At 42.1% G+C, this 21,404-nt stretch overlaps 1 protein-coding gene across 3 annotated transcripts in view; it reads right to left on the minus strand.

Annotated features, from left to right (window-relative positions):
* Nucleotides 1–3,204: 3,204 nt before the first annotated feature.
* Nucleotides 3,205–21,404, minus strand: part of LOC129816350 (myosin light chain kinase, smooth muscle-like) — an 89,339-nt gene continuing 71,139 nt past the window's right edge. For all 3 annotated transcript variants that reach the window (XM_055870745.1, XM_055870744.1, XM_055870741.1), the window contains 14 exons: nt 20,525–20,572; nt 19,872–19,999; nt 19,483–19,639; nt 17,702–18,007; nt 17,514–17,540; nt 17,231–17,315; nt 16,715–16,918; nt 15,697–15,914; nt 15,309–15,432; nt 10,781–10,933; nt 10,200–10,323; nt 9,224–9,314; nt 8,795–8,923; nt 3,205–4,917 (listed from right to left, as the gene is read on the minus strand). In XM_055870745.1, coding sequence (XP_055726720.1) covers nt 4,685–4,917; nt 8,795–8,923; nt 9,224–9,314; nt 10,200–10,323; nt 10,781–10,933; nt 15,309–15,432; nt 15,697–15,914; nt 16,715–16,918; nt 17,231–17,315; nt 17,514–17,540; nt 17,702–18,007; nt 19,483–19,639; nt 19,872–19,999; nt 20,525–20,572 — 2,027 coding nt within the window. In that variant the 3' untranslated portion in view covers nt 3,205–4,684. The remainder of the gene's footprint in view (nt 4,918–8,794; nt 8,924–9,223; nt 9,315–10,199; nt 10,324–10,780; nt 10,934–15,308; nt 15,433–15,696; nt 15,915–16,714; nt 16,919–17,230; nt 17,316–17,513; nt 17,541–17,701; nt 18,008–19,482; nt 19,640–19,871; nt 20,000–20,524; nt 20,573–21,404) is intronic.

Below are 21,404 nucleotides of genomic sequence, written 5' to 3' on the forward strand. Positions count from 1 at the left end.
GCCTTTGAACCCAATAGGACAAATAAGCGAATATAAAATTAGTCAACAGTTGCGTTATCTACTTCATAAAATTACAGCCTGATGTTCTTGCATTGGTGAATTCAACTTCAATTGCGCTGCTTTCATTTGTCCCATTTACAGCGTGCAGTGGAGGGAAAGTGTACAGTTGTGGCCAAAAGTTTTGAGAATGACACAAATATTAATTTCCACAAAGTTTGCTGCTTCAGTGTCTTTAGATATTTTTTGTCAGATGTTACTATGGAATACTGAAGTATAATTACAAGCATTTCATAAGTGTCAAAGGCTTTTATTGACAATTACATGAAGTTGATGCAGAGAGTCAATATTTGCAGTGTTGACCCTTCTTTTTCAAAACCTCTGCAATCCGCCCTGGCATGCTGTCAATTAACTTCTGGGCCACATCCTGACTGATGGCAGCCCATTCTTGCATAATCAATGCTTGGAGTTTGTCAGAATTTGTGGGTATTTGTTTTTCCACCCACCTCTTGAAGTTCTCAATGGGATTAAGGTCTGGGGAGTTTCCTGGCCATGGACCCAAAATATCGATGTTTTGTTCCCCGAGCCACTTAGTTATCACTTTTGCCTTATGGCAAGGTGCTCCATCATGCTGGGAAAGGCATTGTTCGTCATCAAACTGTTCCTGAATGGTTGGGAGAAGTTGCTCTTGGAGGATGTGTTGGAACCATTCTTTATTCATGGCTGTGTTCTTAGGCAAAATTGTGAGTGAGCCCACTCCCTTGGCTGAGAAGCAACCCCACACATGAATGGTCTCAGGATGCTTTACTGTTGGCATGACACAGGACTGATGGTAGCGCTCACCTTGTCTTCTCCAGACACGCTTTTTTCTGGGTTGCCCCAAACAATTGGATAGGGAATTCATCAGAGAAAATGACTTTACCCCAATCCTCAACAGTCCAATCCCTGTACCTTTTGCAGAATATCAGTCTGTCCCTGATGTTTTTCCTGGAGAGAAGTGGCTTCTTTGCTGCCCTTCTTGACACCAGGCCATCCTCCAAAAGTCTTCGCCTCACTGTGCGTGCAGATGCACTCACACCTGCCTGCTGCCATTCTTGAGCAAGCTCTGTACTGGTGGTGCCCCGATCCCGCAGCTGAAGCAACTTTAGGAGACGGTCCTGACGCTTGCTGGACTTTCTTGGGTGGCCTGAAGCCTTCTTCACAACAATTGAACCGCTCTCCTTGAAGTTATTGATGATCCGATAAATGGTGGATTCAGGTGCAATCTTACTGGCAGCAATATCCTTGCCTGTGAAGCCCTTTTTGTGCAAAGCAATGACGGCACGTGTTTCCTTGCAGGTAACCATGGTTGACAGAGGAAGAACAATGATTCCAAGCACCACCCTCCTTTTGAAGCTTCCAGTCTGTTATTCGAACTCAATCAGCATGACAGAGTGATCTCCAGCCTTGTCCTCGTCCACACTCACACCTGTGTTAACGAGAGAATCACTGACATGTCAGCTGGTCCTTTTGTGGCAGGGCTGAAATGTAGTGGAAATGTTTTTGGGGGGATTCAGTTCATTTGCATGGCAAAGAGGGACTTTGCAATTAATTGCAATTCATCTGTTCACTCTTCATAACATTCTGGAGTATATGCAAATTGCCATCATACAAACTGAGGCTTCAGACCTTGTGAAAATTAATTTGTGTCATTCTCAAAACTTTTGGACAAGACAGTGCCACAGTCCTAGCTGGGCTACTAAAATGTTGCAGTCTGGCTTCGATTTCTAAAGCTTAACAATGGACAACCTAAAAACTAAACCTGAAGCAAAACACCATACAAATGAGAAACATGTAGACCTATTACAGCAACATTTGAGCAGTAGCCTAGACTGGCTACTCGACTACAATACATTTTGAGTGCACCATATTTTCCAATACGGCCCGTGTGCTGATTGAGTTTGACATCCCTGGGCTAGCGTATCTATTTCTGGCACTACCTATTTATTTAGCATGTTAAAAACACTGCGTCTCATGTTAGCAAGCTAGTTAGCTGCTGGGAGCATGTTATGTCCTTGGAGGAGTGGGTGAGTCACCGACTTTTCCCCCTCATATTGTTTTTTCAGTGGCTACAGCTGGAGATGCACGTGTCATTTGGTTGACTAGCAAGAAATGTGTATTGCTTTGCTAGCTAGCTATGAACGACTGTTATCCACAGTTAGCATATCTCTTAATATTTCAATTTTGACGGCCAACTAGCTGAAAAAGTTTGAGAGGGTTTATCTAGTGTTCCTTCATTAGATTTAAGCGCATCTCGCTCTGGCTAGCATTAGTTGTTGATGTACATAGGCAACTGAGGGAGCGATAGCCTGCCTTTTCATGGTTGTTTTATCAATCGAACTGTGACGATCCCAAATGTAAGAGGACTCACGTGGTATTTACATATTTGCAGAAATCCGTTCAGGGTTATTTTGTGGCTTTTGGGGAATGTGTTCCAATGATCTAAAGTTGCGTTGTTGCATTCTATTAATTTATGAAATTGTGAAAATGACCATTTGGCGGTGAGGAGAATACAGTTAGTGTTTCCCCATTGATAATACTCGAGGAACACTAATGCTCTGGAGAAGGTAGAGATTGTTCTCAAAGTCAGAGTGAGGCGGCAATGGCTAACAGTTCCCCTCCAGCGAGTGCTCAGGGCTGGAGGAAGAGGCGTTAGGGAACGTGGACGATGTTCCTGGTGAGTTTTTTGAAGTTGTTGTTGATGTTCACTTGTCCCTGGTGGTGGGTTGCTACAAGTCTCATTATTGCCTACATAATGGAGCTTGTTCCTTGTGACCCTGGGCCTAGTGAAGGAAGTTGGTCTCAGTCTAGAACCAGAGGGGTTGTCCTGGGGTTTGAGCTCCTCAAAGACTTTTGGCAGGAGCACCTGAGTGTAGAGCCGTCAATTATGGTTTTGGATGACTGGCTTATCGTTTTGAGAATAGCTTTATCCCAGAGGTGAGGGTATCTGGAGCCAAGTTTCATAGTTGTGCAGTTTATAGTGTACATATTAGTCTCTTCAGTTAAGGAAGTTATAGAAATAAGTCAATGAATTGAGCAATCCCGGTCATGGTCCTTTTTTTTACTGTTTGTTTATTTGTCAGTTAAAAAAGAAAAACAATCTAGACATTATTTCCCCATGCTTCTAACACTACAGGAAACTCATCCCAATCACGAAACACAACCAGCTTGATTTTGTGATAATTTATTTTGTAACCGTGAGCAACTACACTTGTAGTGTTCTCATTACATGTAATCTCTCATACTGATACATTTATAAAAATTGAAGAAATATAATCTACACACATCAAATACAAAATTAAAATCTGTGTGTGATAATTCACTGGTCTGTTTAGTATTGCAAATGTGTAATATGGTGGACACGTGCTTGCAAGGAAGATCACAAAACTGATGCTCAAATATGATAACAAGACTGTGCTTAAATAACTTTAAAAAACCTTCTAAAAGCCCAGGTAATTGCAAATACCATAATGCTGATAAAACACAAGGGTCATTCCACAAAATTAGTGCCTTTTTATATAAGTAGAAATCTGTCACCAATATGGAATTGACCCTTGTGTTATATTAAATGAAGTGCCCTTTAACAGACCACATGGACAATTCAAATCACGGATTTTTTATATAAATAATGACTTGCTAAAGTGGCTAAATTCTGCATGTTGACATGTACCATGATGTGCACCCTCTGACTTCTAGGAACAGTTGAACCCACTTAACACCAAAATTTCACCATCATTGTAAAGCCCTAGTTATTTTGCAGCTTTGACAAAGCCATTTGTGAAGATGATCATTTATTTAATGTGATTAGTGACTCATATGTCTGTCCCTCATTTTAAGGTCAACCTTGTTACGTGAACTGAACTCGTTCAAATAATGGTGAAACGATACATGTTGAAATATTCTTTTCAAAAGAAACATTAAACATCTAACAATCAAATCATAGTGTAAAAGCAGGGGAGCTGCTTTCTACTCCTGTGGTGGAAAACTGAGTGGGTCAGCCATAACACATCAACTCTGTTACGCATAAATAAGACAGGCTAGAAATGGTTTAACAATTAAACATGTTTTTGTGAAGCTTGCATTCAATTGCCACTCCCTGTTGCACACAAACTTCCATTCCCCCGTCACTAGGGGATTCATGGCCGATATAAGATGAAATTGTCAACCGTGTTACATTATTTGGCACTTACACACTTAGACAAATGTGTTTGTTATTAAGTTGAACATGTGCACTCCATGACAAAGTTATCATTTGGTGAAAAAAAAAAAAAAAAAATGTTGACCAAGTTACACTTCTCAAAAGGCACCGAATTGGTGGAACAACCCACAAACACGCCACTGACTTCGGGTTTGTTTGGTTGATGGGAGAAAACCGTAGATACTGTAAATTGAGCAAATCAAATAAATGGATCACACACAAACAGCTGGAATGCGGTTAATGCCAAGGTAATGTTATAAATATCAACATCTGATATCTACTATAACTGATAAGTAGGAAAGTGCATAATCATAGCAAAAGGTAATGAAGCCCATTCCCCCCATTTCAGAGTGTGTCGGAGAAGGGGAGTGTATTACCAACACAGCTATTAAAAAGATAGTAAAAGCTAAAAACAGGGGATATCGGTTTGTTTTGTACTGGTTGTACCACTCATTCCTCTTCCTCCTCCTCCTCCGCCATCACCTCCACCAGGAGTTCGGCTGTGCACGTGGCCTCGCCCAGACTGTTGACAGCCTTGACGGTGTATTTGGCATCGTCGTCGCCATTCACCTCAGAGATCACCAGGCTGCAGTTTCCCTCCTCGTCGTAATCAATCTGGTAGTGGCGCGTCTCCTTGATGGGCTGTTCGTCTTTGTACCACACCACCTCTGGATCAGGGTAGCCTAGGAAACACAAAACACAGACCAACTTTATTACTTTGGTCAAAATGGCACCTCATTGGTCGTGTACAGTTTAGCGGATGGTAGCCGGCTAGTGACAGTGTCTAAGGTTCAGAACAGGGTACTGGGTGGAAGCCGGCTGGCTAGTGGTTACTGTTTAACTGTCTGATGGCCCGGAGATTGATGAACAGCTGATGGCCCGGAGATTGATGAACAGCTAAATCTACCGGTCGATGCACTTGTATGGTTTCCACCTCCTAGATGGTAGCAGGGTGAACAGGCCATGGCTCGGGCTCACCTCAGAGATCACCAGGCTGCAGTTGCCCAAGGTCCTTGATGATTTTCTTCGCCTACCCGTGACGGGTGCTGTAGATGTCCCCGATGATGCATTGGGCTGACTGCACTACCCTCTGCAAAGCCCTGCGGTTGTGGGCGGTGCAATTGCCATTTCAGAATTATTGTTAACTTCACTAGGGTAGGGGGCAGCAGTCGGAATTAAACTGCCTGCTACTCAGGCCCAGAAGCTAGGATATGCTTATAATTAGTAGATTTGGATAGAAAACACTAAAGTTTCCAAAACTGTTAAAATAATGTCTGTGTATAACAGAACTGATATGGCAGGCGAAAACCCGAGGAAAATCCAACCAGGAAGTATTATTATTTTGAAAGGCTGTTTTTCCATTAAAAGCCTATCCACCATACAAAGACTTAGGACCCAGTTCACGAGCTCTATGGCAACTTCTACATGTGGCCAGTCTTTAGGTATTGTTTCAGGCTTTTACTCTGAAAAATGAGGGCGATACAGCACTTTCAATCAGTGACCAGTGGAAATTTCCAGACATCAGCCATGCGCCTGATCGGGAACACGCCTTTCTTGTTTCTCCTTTCCTATTGGCGAAGCTTTTGTCCGGTTGAAATATTATTTATGACAAAAACAACCAGAGGATTGATTTTAAACATCGTTTGGCATGTTTCTACTAACTTTTATTGTACTTTTTAAAAACTTTGTCTGGACTTAGTGCACGCGCCTTTTGCACCTTTTGCATTCGGATTACTGGACAAAATGTGAGAACAAAAAGGAGGTTTTTGGTCATAAAGATTAACTTTATCGAACAAAACAAACATTTATTGTCTAACATGGAGACCTGGGAGTGCCACCAGATAAAGATCAAAGGTAAGGGATTAATTTTAATGCTATTTCTGACTTTTGTGAGCCCTCTCCTTGGCTGGAAAATGGCTGTATGGGTTTCTGTGGCTAGGTGCTGACCTAACATAATCGCAAAGTGTGCTTTTGCCGTAAAGCCTTTTTGAAATCTGACACAGTGGTTGCATTAAGGAGAAGTTTGTCTTTATTCGTATGTTTAACACTTGTATCGTTTATCAATGTTTATGAGTATTTCTGTAATTTGATGTGGCTCTCTGCACTTTCATCGGATGTTTGTTTGAGACAATGCATTTCTGAACATAACGCGCCAATGTAAACAGATTTTTGGATATAAATATGAACTTTATCGAACAAAACATACATGTATTGTGTAATATGAATTCCTATGAGTGCCATCTGATGAAGATCAAAGGTTAGTGACTAATTTAATCGCTATTTCTGACTTTTGTGAGCCCTCTCCTTGGCTGGAAAATGGCTGTATGGTTTTCTGTGACTAGGTGCTGACCTAACATAATCGCATGGTGTGCTTTCGCAGTAAAGCCTTTTTGAAATCGGACACTGTGGTTGGATTTACAAGAAGATTATCTTTAAAATGGTGTATAATACTTGTATGTTTGAGGAATTTTAATTATGGGATTTCTGTTGTTTTGAATTTGGCGCCCTGCATTTTCACTGGCTGTTGTCAAGGTGGGACGCTACCGTCCCACTTGTACCAGAGAGGTTAAGTTCATTGATCTGATATTATGCATTTTACCACAATTTCCACAACTACTAATGCAAAAATGTTCATTACCGCAACAGTTTTCCAAGTCGAAAAAGGCAACCCCATCATTACATTGATCACCTATTGAAAAGGCCTGAGATAAACATAACATTGAATTTTAAAAAAGTAAATACATTTTGTAATTTCTCATTACCGCAACACAACCTTCTGAATCTTGTTTGTCATAATTACTTGTGTATACATGTTATTTTTATGTACACATTTGGATAAAGGCACAATATTAGATTTATAACTAATTTTGTCTTAGTTATTTTTCCTACCATTTACTAAATATTGGTGCATTACGGTAAGATATGCAGGTTTCTGAGATGAGAATGTATGTTTTGGTAATGAGTGTGCATAGTTTGCCATTTAACAAAAACTGTACTGAGCTCCATTAGAGATTCAGTAACTAATTTGTTGATCCCAAATAACTTGAATACTAAAATCACACACACAAACACACGTCAAAATGGGGGATATTCTCCTTCAAGTGGTGGGGTTGCTCTTTGCTGAAAGACAAACTCCAGATTGTGGCTGTAAGTAAAACAAAATTGGGGTTATTCAACCATATTTCTTGACAACCCCTACTTAATCAAATAATTGATGTTTGACGAAGAAAAAAAATCTATACTATGTGTAAGCAGTGGTCCTAGTAAATTAAAGTTACAGCCCAGCACACCTATACTATACATTAGAATTAGCTTATCATTACCGAAATATGCCTTCAGAAAAAGATCCTCATTCTGAAGGCATATAAGTGAACATATTAACTTGTGCTCATCTAAGGACTACTTCAATAGATGATGCATCATACGTGAATCAAACTATTAAACTAACATTTTTTTTTTTTGAACTTGAAAGTGTTATGGTAATGAGAAACATGTCCACAGACACATATGTACAAATATTATAGTTTAACTTCAACTAGTATACAATTATTATAATTTATGGACATACTACAGCAACATAATGTGTTATATTCAAATAAGTTAGAAGAACAAAAATGATATAAAATGACTTAATCATTTAATCCTGACACTTTTCAGTAATGAGAATTTGGGGTGAAATTTTGAATTCCAGCAAATTTTTAAAATGTATTTAAAATAAGATACTGTGCCATAAACTAGGCATCTTCGTCTTCAACATGATAGTTGATTGTTGCAGATTTATCATGGTTTTCTAACTCAATTTGCTACTGCCATGGTAAAAACTGGTTTCATGAACTTTAAGCTTTTGACCCTCTCCACTACAGCCTGTCGATGTGTTTGGGGATGTGCTCTCTCTGCTGTCTCCTGTAGTCCGTGATCAGTTCGTTTTGTTGACATTGAGGGAAAGGTTATTTTCCTGCCACCACTCTCACCTCCTCCCTACCACTGTTGTGTCGTCAGCAATCTTGATGATCGCGTTGGAGAACAGGGAGTACACAGGAGGGGGGCTGAGCATGCACCCTTGTGGTTCCCCTGTGTTGAGGATCAGCGTGGCGGAGGTGTTGTTGCCTACCTTCACCACCTGAGGGCGGCCCGTCAGGAAGTCTAGGATCCAGTTGCACAGGGAGGGGTTCAGACCCAGGGCCCTGAGCTTAGTGAGGAGCTTGGAGGGTACTATGGTGTTGAAGGCTGAGCTGTAGTCAATGAGCAGCATTCTTATAGGATGAACAGCATATTGTAGCATGTGCCACTTCGGGATGCAGGCTGTGTTTCTCAATGGGTATTCATAGGATGCAGGTAGTATTAGAAATATGAATGGGATCGAACAGATGACATCTATGGGCAACCATCGTGAGCAAAGTTTACACTGTGTGCTGTCTCATAAAACCATATTTGCCTTCCTTCTGTTTGGTTTATGTACTTCATGGCAGATGAATGGATACAGCACTTGTGATGCATGTATACGTAAATGAGGAGGCCATGTTGCATGTATATGTAAACGAGGAGGTTGTGAGACATTACCCTCGATCTTGCAGTCAAATCTGGCTGCGCTCCCCTCCACCACCTCCACATCCTTTATCATGGAGCTGAAGGTGGGCTTGACCTGGGTTCTCTCCTCAGACTCCAGAAACTCAAGGAACTGATTGTCCTCTGCAAAATATGGGAACAAAAAAAATCGTTACAAAAAAATGACATTGTTTTAGCCTCAAGTTGAACTTAACCAAAAACTGGTGCAGAGAGTGGTGCTTTGACTTCGAATAGGAGCAGCCGCTCCCTTGGTAGCACCACCTTCTGTACCAACCAAAGTGCTCCAAAAAATGAGGGCAAATATTTTCAGTGGCATTAATAAAACAAACACCCCTCGCTGAGTGCCATCCCTTGCTCAGGGGTACAACAGAAAGGTTTAGAACATTCATGAGTAAAACAATTCATGTTTTGTTGCCATGCCACCTTCGATAGGGGAGCCCTTCTTGGCACTGACGCCCGCCAACATCGCCATGGACGACAGTCTTCCTATGGCCCGCACTGCATGTCCCGTTTTCTGCCATGAAATCAATGATGCAATCGTTACATGTCTGAGCAGTACAAACAGTACTTGGGCTAGAAGACAATTACATCCTCCAGAAATGTTAGAACTGCAATCTTATATGTAAATGGGGCTTGTTTGTATCAATTTGAAATGTCCTGTTAGTTGGCTAGGAAGTAGAGACTAGGTGTGCGTCCCAAATGGCACCCTATTCCCTTTATCGTGCACTGAGCTGGTCTATAGCAGTATCCTATATATGGCGTAGATGCCATTTGGGACACACTATGATCCTAAAAGTATGCTGCTACTACAACTAAAGCTGGATAACTTAATCCCTGAGATTGTTGCCTTCAGGATTTGTAAATTCAGTTCAAAATACAGGTCAAAGGACAAAAAAAGGACATCGCTCCACTTTCACCGTCTACTGTTTTGTGCTCTAGTTCTCCAACATGATGCTTGCAGTTTGTCCTTTTCAACCTCATGAAATACTAATGGACCTCCATGTTGACTTTGTTGTAAAATGAGCTGTCTACTCATGTGTGAGCACTCAGAATGAGTTGAACTGCAGGGACTTAGTGAGATTCACTTGTCTTAACCAACTTGGATGAGGCAAGTCAACAATTTCTGTAGCCTCTCCTATAGCAGAATTCTATATAACATTCTCAAACGCACATGTTTTGGATGATTCATATACTGTGCCATACTACAGTGCTTGTCTTGTTGTTTCTCATTTAAACTATTTTATGCTGCTGAGCAAAGCCCTACTGTTAAAGATGGATGGCCGTTATGTTGCACTGTAACATGAGAAATGGACTGCATCCCACATTACACCCTATTCCCTATATACTGTAGTCGACTACTTTTGGGACACAGCCCACGATCTGTTCTGCTTGCACCTACCTGCCATTTCCTTCTCAGGATGTATTTCTTCATCCTTTCCTTGGACAGCTTCTTGGCCTCCATTTTGCCAGTGTCTTGTTTTAGCCATGGGTGTTCATAGCAGCGATCACATGTTAGTCTGGCCCTACGATCAGAGAACCACATGAGCACTGAGCGAGAGGCGTAAAGACTTCCTTATCACTGTATTCCAAGACATCAGATAGTGATTTGGTTCGAGTCCCAAATGGCACCCTAGAGGTAGACCAGAGCCCTGGTCAAAAGTAGTCTACTACCCAGGGAATAGGGTGCCATTTGGGAAGGAACCATTGAATCAAAGGCTACCGTTTGATTTGTAAATAACGTATATCTTACACCTCAACAATCAAAACAGACACCTGGCAGGCTGATCAAAGCCATTCTACAACATTTACACTCAAATCATGTCAGGACTGGGGACTCATCCCAAACGGCACCCTATTCCATATTTAGTTCAATACTTGCCATGGTAAAATAGTGCACTATGTAGGGAATAAGTTGCAATTTGGGATGCAACCCGGTCTTTAATCATGTTGTGTTTCAGAGAGCAGCACCATCGTGCTTACTTCATATCTTTCTTCAGCAGCATGGTGATGAAGTCTTTGGCGTGGTCTGAGATCTCATCGAAGGCGTCGTCTTCAAAGTCCCAGGTGGCCGAGGTCACGTTGGACAGGGTCTCGTTGTCGTTGTCCCCCATGAACGGGGACAGGCCACTCACGCTAGGGAGAGAGAAAGAGGGAAAGCGATAGAGGAAAGTGATGGTTGACCTACAAAAAGTGCACAACAATGTCTACCCAAAAACACTTCTGCTTTCTATGGAAAGAACACCACCCTAAACCCTGGTTACTTTTAAATGATGAAAGGCCAAATTGTAGTATAAATGATTACTATTGGTAGTCTTGGTATATTTCAACAAAGCTGCTTGTCTCATTGGGCACACATAGATCTTTTCCATACTGTCGGTGTATAACGGAACATCAGTAAAGCTTTTTATTCTCCAAATGGCACCCTATTCCCATAGGGCCTTGGCCAAAAGTGCACTCATAGGGCGCCATTTGGGACGCAGTCTGGAATCTGTGAAGCAACAGAGGAGATATGGGGAGAGCCTCATTTGTAACACTTATATAAGCAGTGTGTAATAAATCTTTGTGGACCAAGGAGACCTCAGAGGTTTGGGGGCACTGGAGAGTATCGCTGTGCTCTTCCTCTATATCCATTTACAGGCATAGAGGACGGAAAGGCCCATACACTGCCTGCTGGTGGAAAGTATCTGTTGCAGAGAGCATGAAAGCCTAGAAAAACCTGATAAGGCTGGTTTGAGATTAGGGACACATTGTAGCAAATAGACAGCCATACTTTATTTGCATAGTCCCCTATAGATGATATACAGATGCTCAAACTATCAACTATTACTGCAACAGCTTGCTGGTTAGCGTTAGAACAAGGTTTAAAAGACAATTCTGCCACTTTATAACCAGTTATGCTGTTCGTATACACCCACAGGCCAGTTTATTAAGTACACCAGCCCGTTCACAAAAATGGATCGCTCCTACAGACAATGAGTCACGTGCCCACATCCAGTTACTGTTTGACTGACAGTTAAAATGGGCAAAACAACGTTGATGCCGGGCGCGCCGGATCTAGTATCTCAGAAACAGCCGCCCTCTTGGGCTTTTCACGCACAAGTATCTAGGGCTTACCGTGAATGACTGAACTAAATGACTATATCCCCGTGGCACTGACTTATGTCATCATGAAGCGCTTTGAGAGACTAGTCAAGGATCATATCACCGCCACCTTACCTGTCACCCTAGACCCACATCAATTTGCATACCGCCCCAATAGGTCCACAGACGATGCAATCGCCACCACACTGCCCTATCCCATCTGGACAAGAGGAATACCTACGTCAGAATACTGTTCATTGACTATAGCTCAGCCTTCAACACCATAGTACCCTCCAAGCTCATAATTAAGCTGGAGGCCCTGGGTCTCAACCCCGCCCTGTGCAATTGGGTCCTGGACTTTGACGGGCCGCCCCCAGGTGGTGAAGGTAGGAAACAACATTTCCACTTCGCTGATCCTCAATACTGAGGCCCCACAAGGGTGTGTGCTCAGCCCCCTCCTGTATTCCCTTGTTCACCCTTGACTGCGTGGCCATCCATGCCACCAACTCAATCCTCTAATTTGCAGACGACACAACAGTAGTAGGCTTGATTACCAACAACGACGAGACCGCCTACAGGGAGGAGGTGGGGCACTCGGAGTGTGGTGTCAGGAAAACAACTTCTCACTCAACGTCAACAAAAAGGAGATGATCGTGGACTTCAGGAAACAGCAGAGGGAGCACCACCCTATCCACATCAAAGGGACAGCAGTGGAGAAGGTGGAAAGCTAAGTTCCTCGGTGTACACATCACGGACAAACTGAAATGGTCAACCCACACAGACAGTGTGGTGAACGAGGCGCAACAGCGCCTCTTCAACCTCAGGAGGCTGGAGAAATGTGTCTTGTCACCTAAAACCCTCACAAACTTTTACAGATGCACAATTGAGAGCATCCTGTCGGGCTGTAACACCGCCTGGTACGGGAACTGCACCGCCCACAACCGCAAGGCTCTCCAGAGGGTGGTGCGGTCTGCACAATGCATCACCAGGGGCAAACTACCTGCCCTCCAGGACACCTACAGCACCCGATGTCACAGGAAGGCCAAAAAGATCAAGGACAACAACCACCCGAGCCACGGCCTGTTCACCCCTCTACCATCCAGAAGGCGAGGTCAGTACAGGTGCATCAAAGCTGGGACCGAGAGACTGAAAAACAGCTCGTCTCAAGGCCATCAGGCTGTTAAACAGCGATCACTAACACAGAGAGGCTGCTGCCTACATACAGACTCGAAATCATTGGCCACTTTAATAAATGGATCACTAGTCACATTAATAATGCCACTTTAATAATGTTTACGTATCTTGCATTACTCATCTCATATGCATATACTGTATTCTATACCATCTATTGCATCTTGCCTATTTATGTTTCTTATTCCATCCCTTCACTTAGATTTGTGTGCATTAGGTAGTTGTTGTGGAATTGTTAGATTACTTGTTAGATATTGCTGCACTGTCAGAACTAGAAGCACAAGCATTTCGAAACACTCGCATTAACATCTGCTAACCATGGTGTCTGTGACCAATACAATTTGATTTGAATGGTGCGACAAACAAAAAACATAGTCAACAACAGCTTGTTGATGAGAGATGTCGAAGGAGAATGGCAAGAATTGTGTAAGCCAACAGGCGGGCCACAAACAGACAAATAATGTATAAGTATAACAGTGGTGTGCAGAACGGCATCTAGGAATGCACAACTCGCCGATCCTCGTCACGGATGGGCTATTGCATCAGACGACCACACCGGGTTCCACTCCTATCAACTAAAAACGAAGTGGTTCCAGTGGGCACACAATCACCAACACTGGACAATTGAGTGAAAAAACTTCACCTGGAATATGACAGCGAGTTCAGTTTACTTGTGTGGCCTGCGCAGTCCCCAGACCTCAACCCAATGGAGCATCTTTGGGATGAGATGGAACAGGCTGTTCAATCTCCGTCCAATCTGCAGCAACTGCGTGATGCCATTGCGTCAGCATGGACCAACATCACTGTGGAATGTTAGACACCTTGTAGAACACCCCAAATAATTCAGGATGTTCTGGAGGCAAAGGGGGGTCCGAACCGATACTAGACGGGTGTACCTAATAAACTGATCAGTGAGCGTATACACTACTGTTAGATTTGATACACATTGATGTTTTATCATTTTTGTTAGTCATACTGCACGATTCCTCGTTTTTGTCATTTTGAAGCTTCTGTATTGCACTCCCCTACAGCATACTATGATTCTCAGGGTACATTTCGCCTCACATGATGCAATGCTCAGCCTGCTTTTAGCTTAGCTGGCTGGCTATCAAGCCCAGATAGTCTAAATATATTGCTTACGCCATAAGTTCTGAGTATATTTCACATTACTTTTGGGTTGTAAATTAGAATGCTTGGATGAATGTCATGCTGAATATCTGTTCATGTTATTGTCACCAATCAACTGCAATCCACAAAAAAATATATAATTAGATGCTAACTAGCTACGCTAACCATAAGAGTTACTGCATCTAGATGGTATGCTAGCTAGCCCGACTGCTACATCCAAAATAATAGAGTTTGCAACAATAACAGCAAAGTTTCATCTTAGCAACTGTCTTAACATGTAGGCCTGTCAGAAGAACACGTTTACTCTGAAATGTATAGGCAAATCATTAAGGAATCCTAGTCTCAGCCTGTGTCTTTGGTGCCAACATTACCAATGCTAGCTAACTAACTTAACCTGCTGCATCTGAAATAGTGTTTTCAACAATAAGACAAATACAGCCACAGCGACTGTCCAAGCAACCTTCCAACAACACTGGAGGCCTATTGGAATTAATAAAAAGTATGAAGTTTACAAGTAATTCAATACAAGATTATATAGGCTATTTGGAAAGGGCAAAATGGTGGCAGGAGCTGCAACTTTGGTTGGTGATGGTGGGAGTAGTTTTGCCAAATGGAATCATTAATAAAGTTGAACAGAAAAATATTGGAGTAAGCCGACTATAAATATATTTCTAAGGGTTTCTGAGCCTCTATTTAAAATATTTACAAACGTTAGACAACCAGAGCAACATATCGATCACTAATAATTGACTGTCCAAAATGTATTGTATTAGTCATCTGAGGGATCCTACTGGAAAACATCAGAGAAGCCATTTCTGGTTTTGCTCATCACTAAACAGTCAGACATGAAATCATAAAATTACACTAACTGTGTAGGACATCAGTAAATACTTCATAATAACAACCCAAATGTTGTCTTAAGGCTAGGGCAAGTAGATATTTAGTTGAAATGTTGCTGACAATTAGTTGAACAATGTACAAACCATCTATTTGGGACTCTCCAAATAAAGTGTTACCATAGAAGCTTACCACAAATATTACAAATAATAGTAGTTATAAGGGAACTTATAGTGGTTATAAGGGTCATTATAACTGGTTTGACACTCACAGGATGTAACAGATGACTCCTATACTCCACATGTCTGTTGGGTAACTGATTGCTTCATAGTTGATCACTTCTGGGGCCACAAACTCAGGGGTTCCAAAAAGAACTTTCAACGTTCCAGAGTTTTCTAGGAGCACACAGGGGAAGAGGGATTCAATAATGAAATGTTGAAGTTTAGCATAGGAAGTTATTGAAAAGAATCATGTTTCTGTATTCCTGTAACTTGACCAAAATTCCTACGTTTTCCAGAAATCACAGTTGGAATATTTTCTGGAATCAGGAGGGAATAAGCAGGATATCTGGGAATCCTCTAACCAGGATTTCTGGGAAAGTTACCAGAATTTTGCAGCTCTAATCCTGAAAATGTCTTCTGCACATGAGGCCTGGTTACCTAGTCTGCGTGCGAGGCCAAAGTCGATGAGTTTGATGGTGCTCCCAGTCTTGTTGACACACATGATATTCTCAGGCTTCAGGTCCAGATGGACTATGCCCTGCTTGTGGATGTAATGGACCCCGTCCACGATTTGCAGCATGTACTTGATCACCTCTCTCTCTGTCAGCTCAAAGTCCTCATCGATGATACGCTCAAACAGTTCCCCACCAGAGATCCTGCGGAGGGAGAGAGAGAAAGATGGTTGAGATCCTGCAATATAGATAATCACAGCCAAATATGAAAATCATTCACTGGATACCACATCCTTGTCAAATCTCAAATATCATTTTTCAGCTTACAACGCATATCATCTAAAATTGGTACTAAGGACAATTGCTGTTTTTAAATGTGAGTCAAGTGTTCTTGTGTCAGTCAACTGTTTGACAAAGCTATAAAAAGAAAAGGGGAAATGGTTCAGTCTAATGTGTTTACATGTCTAACATATTTGGCAAGTGAACTTTTTCAAAGCATCATCATATAAAAAAAGCCGATGGTTCTGTCTGAAGAGTCTGTCTGGTAAAAAATAAATCAGACGGAAATGTTGGAAATGGAAAACAAATTCCTTTGAAATTCCCCAAAATAAAGATTATATCACTTTCATATATATATACATATACACACATATATATATACATATACACACATATATATACATATACACACATATATATACATATACACACATATATATACATATACACACATATATACATATACACACATATATACATATACACACACACACACACACATACATACATACATACATATATATTTTTTTTTTTTTACATACGAGTGACATTAGTCTGTCATCTACTAAATAAAATAACATTTCTAGCCAAATTACTGTAAATAGGTCTATGCGTCCCAAAGGGCACCTATTCTTTATATAGTGCACTACTTTTGACCAGGGCCCATAGGGTAACTGAAATTAATATTATTTGTAAGGTATAAAAGTGAAATGAAATATACTCACATTTCCAAAACCATGACGATGTCCGACTTGCCTTCGAAGGCATCAATGCACTGGACAAGTTTGGGGTGATGGAGGGAGTTCATTATAGCAATCTCTTGTCTCACATTATCTTTCTCTTTCGCAGAGTAGGCCTTGATGAACTTTCCAGCCCAATGCTTTTTCGTTGCCTTCTCCAAAAGTTTAAATACTTGTCCGAATTTCCCCCTACAACATAGAAGACAAAAATGTTTTGGGGGAATCTGACAGAGGATATCATGGATGAGAGGCATGTACAATAGGGCTATTGCGCACAAGTGTCAATGTAGATAAATGCTTTCGTTGAAATATATGCCATTTGGCAGAAGCTTTTATTCAAGGCGACGTACAGTAGTAGGGCATACCTTGTTCATATGGGGACCCCCGGCGGGAATCGAACGCACGAATCAAGTGTTACAAGTGCAATGCTCTACTGACTGAGCCTGAGGAGCACAATTAAATAAATGCTTTGCTGACCAACGTTTATAGGTGGGTACTCACGTTCCGAGGCGCTCTTCCACATCATACAGATCCTTGACTTTAACATCGGTTCTAACGGTCACATCTCTGTAGTCTGGCTCTTTGTCTGAAAATAGGAACATGACACTTTGGAGTTATTACAGTATGTATGCCTAGTCAGTCATAACACACAAGCACATTGCAAGACATTATAAAGGACGTAATAAAGCATTTTACATTTGTGCTTCATAGGTGTTACCTATTTTTATTTTTTTAAAGAAACAATTGCGCAGAAAGGTGGATCATTGGATTGGATTAGACATACCTTCATCATCCTCAACCTCCTCCTTTTCTGTTCGATAAAATTATAACAAATATGTCGTTAGTCATTGGTATGAATCAATAATCATTACTATGAATCAATGTTCGACAATGTCAAAAGAAAACAGCTTGTTAACAATGAGTGACAAGTGTAACCAATGAGTGGCAGGACACCAAAAGACCCCCACTTACCCTCTACATCCTCCTCTAGCATTGTGACAGGCTCAGACTCTGCACTGGGCTCGCCGATACCGTAGATATTGACAGCCCGCACCCTGAACTTGTACTGGCGTTGACCCAGCAGATTGTGAACATTATAGAAGGTGCTGTTGCAGGAGACCAGATCCTTCCACTCGTTGTCCACAGAATTCCATATCTCTAGGTTGTAAGACTGGACGGCGCTGCCCCCGTCGTAGGTGGGGCCGTACCATGACAGAGTGAGGGTGGAGCGGCGGATGTCTGAGGCGGCTGGAACACGGGCAGGGGGATCAGGTTTGTCTGGAACACACAGAGGTCACACAGAGCCACTCAAGAGGTCAACGCTGAGTTCTGAACACTGGTCCGGGTTGCATTAATGTGAAACTTGCTCTAGGCTTTGTCCCAAATGTAACCCAGTCCCTATATAGGATGCTACTTTTGACCAGATACCTATGGGCCCTGGTCAAAAGTAGTGCACTATATAGAGAATAGGGTTCAATTTGGGACAAAGCCTAGAGCCCCCAATTGTCGGCCGCTGCACAGGCGCGAGTTGAGTTAGTCGACTCGTGAAGATTTGGACAGATTAGACTCCCAGTCCCAGGATCTGATAAATGTGTTGTGCAAGATGAACCACCTGAGGGGGAGATCAAATGATAACAGTTCGAGGACAAACAAACCTTCCATTCACAAATGTCAGTACTCAGTAGTCACCATACACAAAAGCACAGCTGTGTTGGTAATGAGGAAAGGTTTGTCTGGCTATAGTGGCTACCTTCTACCTTCTGAACCACCAACAACAATTCGTCAACAACAGTTTCACCATATCCAGTCATGGCAGGGTGTCCATTAAAGGCACAGTACAGGAGACTATACGTGAGAGCAGATGATCAGTGAGGCAGGGAGGATCCACACAAGAAGTCTGGATCAGTTTTATGTACAACCAATGTCAGACGATACAACCCAGACTGCCTGCTAGCTACAGTGCACTTTAATCACCCTGCTTTGTTGAAGGGGTGGGAGCAATGTTACACAAGCTGTTACAAGCATTCCCCCAATTAATCCCCAGGGTTCCATTGTAAAACACCAAACGAATCCGCCTCATAGAGCACAGCTTGACACCTACAGGCTTGCAATAGGGGAGGAGTCAATGAAACAAATTATATGACACAATTCAATACTAAAACCTCTATACGCCATACATGCAGTCGAAGGTTGTAAAAGTAACGCGAGGATCATATACATTAACAAGCATCTAAGTAGGGGGCTGTTTTTACCAGTGTGTAACAAGTGCTGTGTCTCTGTACGCTATTAACAGTTCTCTGGGCACATAAACGGTTGCGTTTATGTGGAGCAGCTCAATAACTCGTCTCCCAGGCTGCTGCGTATTTTCCCTGAGTCAGGCTGGATACACTCCACTCTGACAGAAGTGGCAAAGGGCCTCATTAAAGCAACAGCTGAAGAGAAAGCACAGCCTTAAAAGGCCATTGGAGATCCCTGCAGTGGCTTGTTAGTGTTAGGATCTAGAGAGCTCGAGCTGGCCCGGCCTGCGTACCTTCCCTTCCCCAACAACATTCCCCAAAGCTACAGGACTGCCATTTCTACGAGAGACGAACATGATAGGATGTAGAGCGAGGTAAATCATGCGTTATAGCTAAAATTATTTTACAGGGAAAGATTTCTCAGACTCTTAATTGTGATGGAGCAAAAAATGGCGTCACTGCCTAGCTCCTAGAGGCCAAATTCAATACGGCCTGATTTGGATAAATGGAACATACCAACAACGGTGAGGTTGAGAGCAGCCTGTCTCACGCCGTAGTTGTTTCGCAACTCTACGGTGTAGCAGCCACAGTGCTCCTGCTGGCTGTCAGCGATGGTCAGTTTACTGTTGGACTCAGTGGTTTCAATGGTTAAATCACCTTTGACCTCTTGGATCTGCAGACAAAACCACCATAAGGTCAGTCATATCACGGAGAAGGAAACGTTCGCTAAAACAGTTACATAGAGTTACTATAGTGTTATTAAATATATATACATAAATAATTAGAAATTGGACATGGTGGTTCATTTCAGGTGATGGTTGGAGTTGATCATAGACAGGGCAGAGCAAGAGAGTCAATATATAATCAATACATAAAGGGGTGGACTGGTACAGACTTGTCCTTACTGGTTTGCGGAACTTGAGCCAGGTGCATTTGATTGGTGGAGCTCCTCCAAACTTACAGAGAATTTCCACCTTCTCTCCTGCCAGGATCTTCATGTCGTCTGGGAACTGAACAATCTGAGGTGGTATAGCTGGATGACACACATACACACACTTCAGCCAGAAACATCTCTATCTATCATCAGAACAAACCTCCAGGTAAACCCGTGTTCAGTACTCATCTGGCTCCCCCCGTCCACTGTTTGTCCAATAATCTGGGGGCTGAGATGGATTGGCAGGGGGAATCTCTGATTGCTATTACAGGCACCCTCAGACCTCTGACAGAGCAGGGAGCAGCTCTCACAGAGCAGCTGAGTCCAGCCAGTGTTTGGCACACGAGCTAGGCCCTCTAGCCTGAATGAGAGAGCTGGGCTGGAGCACAGGCTAGGGGATCATCTATCCTGCTTGTTGACATTTGGGTCGTTCTCTATTAGGCCAGAGAGTTTTAGTACAGGGGCCCTATGTATCAAGTGCTCCAGAGTAGAAGAGCTGATTTAGGATCCGTGTTGTCTTTTTGGACAGGGGGAGCTGATCCTACTTCAGCACTCCTACTCTGATAAGCTTGGTACATAGGTACATAGAGAAATGATTTGCATGTATGAGGAAGTCTTTCTTACCCTGTTTGGGAGGAGTCTTTGTATTTGGTTTCTTTATCCTTGCCTCACCTGGGAAAAAGAGACAAATTATTACAAATTGGGAAGGCCGCAGTTATGTCAATACAGTCGATAATGGATCCAATGAGATTTGATACAAATGATTCCCGTTTGTGAATCTTCAACGCAATTAATTCAAGTAAAATTAATATATTGATCAGAACCCAGACTGAATCTAAAAATGGTGAGTGTAGGATTCGCATAAATTAATGTCATTGCAATTGATGACATTGTGAGCTACAACCGCAGCAAGCATTAGTAAATCAAAGTTTAAGTTCCTGTTCTTTTCCCCACATTATCACTCAGTGTTTCCTGCACCAATATAGCTGGAATCCAGATGTTACTATTGACAAGACATATTGATCAAAGCATAGATGAAGATTGAATTTGTACAGCTCATTTACCACCAGTACGAAACACCAGTCCAGCTAGCCTCTGACGGAGCACACGCTGTGGGAAATAACACATTTGTACATTCAGAATCCTTGTTTAAAGCATTTGCCTTTATAGTACATTATCTATAAAATGTTTTGGTTTTATAACCACTTATGAGTTCTGAAGACTTAGGCGTATAGTCTGCCATAACTAGTGTACTATAAGGCATTATGAACTTCATAGAAAATGTTCTTCCCAGGACAGTATATGGGAACGGAGAATAAACTGTCTGATAAGTGAACTTGAGGGAGCTATTCTCTTGTGGATGTCCTGGAAAAAAAGTGCTGCCTTTGTGCTTATGTCCTTTGGTATTTTCCTTTTTTGGTCATACAAAAGAATAGTACCAAAGTCTTCAGGAAATAGCTCTTGGCACAATATACATTACATTTGATTGCCGTCAAGAATGAAA

This window comes from Salvelinus fontinalis, chromosome 19 (assembly GCF_029448725.1).
Source record: "Salvelinus fontinalis isolate EN_2023a chromosome 19, ASM2944872v1, whole genome shotgun sequence".
Classification (NCBI taxonomy): domain Eukaryota; kingdom Metazoa; phylum Chordata; class Actinopteri; order Salmoniformes; family Salmonidae; genus Salvelinus; species Salvelinus fontinalis.